The sequence below is a fragment of the Pygoscelis adeliae genome, unplaced genomic scaffold (genome assembly GCF_000699105.1).
Source record: "Pygoscelis adeliae isolate BGI_AS28 unplaced genomic scaffold, ASM69910v1 Scaffold65, whole genome shotgun sequence".
Taxonomy (NCBI): Eukaryota; Metazoa; Chordata; class Aves; order Sphenisciformes; family Spheniscidae; genus Pygoscelis; species Pygoscelis adeliae.
Window position 1 is genome coordinate 2,091,944 of NW_008824864.1, and position 4,342 is coordinate 2,096,285.

The 4,342-nt window shown below is 38.0% G+C and overlaps 1 protein-coding gene across 2 annotated transcripts in view; it reads right to left on the bottom strand.

Annotated features, from left to right (window-relative positions):
• The window catches only part of FAR2 (fatty acyl CoA reductase 2), a 78,025-nt gene extending 74,259 nt beyond the window's left edge, over positions 1-3,766 (bottom strand). For both annotated transcript variants that reach the window (XM_009324342.1, XM_009324343.1), the window contains exon 1: positions 3,578-3,766. In XM_009324342.1, the coding sequence (XP_009322617.1) occupies positions 3,578-3,766 (189 nt within the window). The remainder of the gene's footprint in view (positions 1-3,577) is intronic.
• Between the last annotated feature and the right edge of the window lie 576 nt (positions 3,767-4,342).

Sequence of the window (4,342 nt, forward strand, 5' to 3'; positions counted from 1 at the left end):
CCACAAAAAATACTCCTTGAAACAATTTCCTACCTCTAATAAATATACACCTCCCATCAACTACCAAGTAAAACAGTGCTGTCAAGCTTTGCCTCGTGATCCACATCTATGGACACATCCAGGGTGAAGCCTATACTGAAATGTGGTTTTTTGTGTAACAGCTGCGCTCTGCGCTGTGCAGACACGGCATTTCATTAAGCACAGGGTAATAGCTTGATTCCCTTAGGGACTTGCTGCTGGAAAATAGAACATCTCCTTTCATAAATGGGCAAGGTCACCATGCACCACACATTCCTCAATGCACACGTTCATTTTGGAGTTGATGCTGAGATAATTGAGCATCTGTTCATTATACGTTTCATATTAATGCAATAACATATCTTCATGTAAAAATAATTTCACAAGATCTGAGGAAAACCAACATTTCCATGCCATCTGTTCAGCTACTCCAGAATACAGCAGAAGAATTCTGATTTATGCCCAAATTATTTTTTTTATTTTACTCTTCATGTTGGATTCAGAATTTGAAAAATCCAGATAAGAAACATTTTAAAAGCACAAACTAAGGCATTTTGCCCCTTCACACCTCATCACCATTTCGTAACTTTCAGTTGCTTTTTTATTTAACGGAGTCATCTTCCAGCATATTCACATGTACACACTGTGAACAAGACAGTTCATAAATGTGACATCTCAATCTTTAAACCCCTGTAGATATGATAGAAACAACAAAAATTTCACAGATTGTGCTAAGAGATATATGAAGAGAGATCAAAAATGATAGGCAATTTCTTTCAAAATATTAAGTACTACCAAAAATCAGGAGTCCCCAGAGGACCTTATCTGAAGAACCCAAGCATTATGCAGTGCAACTAATTCCTGCCAATCTATTTCTCTACTTTCATTTTATTTCATCCCAAATACTGTTTTTGTCTGTTTGTCTAGAATATTTAGAAGCTGGCAACCTGTTTTTCTCTATCCCTCTGGTACCTGGGAAACTTCACTTCTGGATGTGAAAATGAGAAATTCCAGAGGATAATACTGGGTCATGGCACAATGTAAAAGACAAAAGAGTTACTTTCAAAGTGAAAGTGTGATCAGTCAGTAGAGAAGATTACATAGGGTAGAATATGAAAGTAGAAATAAAGTATTTTCTCCTAAACCCAGATACAAATACTGTATTGCATTAAATCCAACAGCTTGTGGGGGAAAAGAATAATTATGCAGTAGAGATTAGAAATTATATATGTGCATGTAAGGAAGAGAAGGGATTTTATTCTGAATTTTCCTGTGCATACTCAAATATATGCATTCTTCATCAGAGATTATGATCAGGAATGTCAAATACAAAAATTGCCTGAAGACTCGGAATAAGCTTTTGCTGCATTTTTTTATCCGCTATATAGCTCGGAGGTTTCCCAAACTGGAGAATGCAAAACACAACTGTAAATGGAAAGTGTAGTCTCTAGATTGTGAATGACTGATTATGTGGCTTAAAGATATCCAGCAAACTTAACTGGAAACAATCCGCAAAAATGTTAAGAATAATGTTTCTTGCCCTCTTCATCTGCCATGAAATTAACAGTTACTGGAATTAACTGTTTCACTTCTAGGAAAAAACCAAAGGCTGTCAACATTTTCACATGGAAATTACCTTTGAAGAGTTGGGTTTCTGCCTTAGGGAAGTATTTTTGCTTTATTTTAAAAAGAACAGCATCAAAAAGACACCTTTTTCTTTGAGGGGACCTGAATGAGTTGTGAGCATACCCCTAGAGTTTTTTTCTTTTCAAGGCTGCAGCAACCTAACTTAGAGAGTTGCCTCCTTCTTTTGTTCATTTGAAACACATTGAAGCAGGCTGTCAAAGGTTCAAGGAGAGGTTATCAAGTCCGGTTTGCTGTTGGCATGTCTAAAACTGCTGACAAATGCTAGGAAAAAAAACGGTACATTTAGTACAGCTGCATCAATAAAACAGCTACTAGGGAACCTCACCTAGAGCTAACACCACCACTAAGCTGTGCTGGCCAACTAAAGAGATAAGCCAGTAATATTCATACAGAAAATGCAAACAAAGCTTATAGAAGTCCTGAAAAATAGCCTAGTTTGCCATTTTCTTAGTGGATTAAAAAAAAGGCAAAACACCATGCAAACACACCGCATTTAGGATTTTGTTGTTTGATGATGGAAACCATTGCCCACAGTCTTCAGTGATGAAAGCTGTAGTAACAGCTGAAAAATGTTCATTGAAAGGAAAAGTAATGAAAAATTGTGCACTTGCGAAAAACAACCAATATGATGCTTTCCTTTTATATCACTTACAAATTTTCCTGAACAGGAAAATAACCTACCCTCTGTTGAAAACACGAGAAAAACCAAACTCTGTTGTTGGACATACTTAAGATTTTCTAGCTTGATGCCTCAAAACATTAGAAGGAAAAACACAAGCCTTCTGCCAGACCTACTTGTCTCTAAGTAAGTTATCTGTAGCCCTATTTTACCTTTAACTCCAGTAGAACTAGGAGGAGTACTTTTCCAGGCAAGCCTTGTTCAAAGTTTTAGACCAATACTCTAAAGATACATTGACCTTTCTCAGATTAATTCCAAGTAATTCCTTGCCTGCTAGGGCCACATCTGTCCCCTCCCCTCATTTCACATCGCTATGTACAAATTCACATTAGCAGTAAGCATTAGCTGGAACTCTGGCACTTATAGCTGGAGGAGTCTGAGCAAGTTCATGACCTCACCACTGGCCTAAGCTCCTGAGGACCTTGAGGTCCTCAGGCCAAGTCGACTCCAGATAACTAGTCTAACAGTGTCTCCTTACAAATATTTACATTCAATTCAGCAAAGGGCCTTGACATCCTTCTTGACACTAGAGATCTGGTTTTCCTCACTGAAACAAACGGCATGGGTGGAGGTCATACAGGTCTGTTCTTCAACTCACAGGGCTGTCTTAGCCTTTGTGTTCTCCTGCAAGCAACTTTGGAAAGCACCCTTTTCAAATGCAACAGTATTTTATCACTTCATAAGTAAGGTTAAACTGGAGCTGACACGAGAAGATGGCAGATGCCCTACTGTACTGCAGCAATGCACAGCCCACTATACCTTGCCACTAGGCTTTGTCTTATGAAATGAGTTTTAATGCCCCAATTAGGGCAAGGAGTCAAGTGTAACAGGCTCACAGTTTTATTTTTGAATGTTCGAACATTATGTTTTGAAAGTGGGTGAATGAAGAGAGTTAGTTCATGAGAGCAAAATCCTGCTCTTCTTGCAAAAAGGAAATTTGCTAAGGTAACATGTTTTTGAAAAAATAAATTCTCAACAAACAGCAATGCAGAAAAGAAGAATAATTACATCACTACAGTGCAAAATCCTGCATCACCTATCAAAATAAGACAGATCCAGGTTCATTCATGTACAATTTTTTTGTTTGTTTGTCTTAGACACAACAAAAATACACAACAGTTACAGTGGAAGATGGTATTTTGTTCTTTATGAATTGAGTATAACAGAAGTCCTCTGCTTCACCCAGCTGAATGGATTTCAGATTATACTCTAGAATAAAATATAGAAACTTACCTTGCATTTCAACATGTTGGCCACTCTCTCTTGCATTGATTGTCCAGCCTTTGGCCTGACAAGTATATAAACTGCTTTTACGTCAGGGCTGGAGCGCAGAAGCTTTTCCACCAGTACTTTGCCCACGAAACCTGTAGCTCCTGTGATAAGTACGGTCTTTCCATTGTAATAAGCTGAGACTGAAGACATGGTGCTTTCTTGTTCTGTCCTTCCTTTATCTTCCTGCAGGAGGTACCTGAGAAGATGCAGAAATAAAGCTTTAAGGGCTTTTGAGTCAAGACACAGATCAGTTATTTGGGAATTACAGTCTGAGATAACCTTTCCCAGTCAGCTATAGCAGCTCACATTACGTCAATCAACAGCAATTTTAAAGATGATTTTTTTACAAGTCTTTATTATGAAAATAAACCACAAAAATTAAAAAGTTTAATCTGAGAAGCTTAAAAAATCAAGCTCAGCCTTATCCTCTATATTATACCATAGCTGCACCCAGCAGTCACAGTTTAGAACATAGCTTGTGCTGTCGAAGACTCCTAGCAGTAGACACTCACTGCAGTGTTGAATAGCATTTATCTCATACACTGTAAAGTGGCAGCCATGAAGATACGCAGTTATCCCTACAAGACAAAGTAGAAACAGATCTCCTTGCAAGCACTGCAGGTACAAATTAAAGTTTTCCACTTCAATTCAACTGTGCCAGGCAGTTCCTTTTCTTGTCAGCCATCACTTTGCAATGTGCTCAGCATTTCCCTATTGTCTTATCTT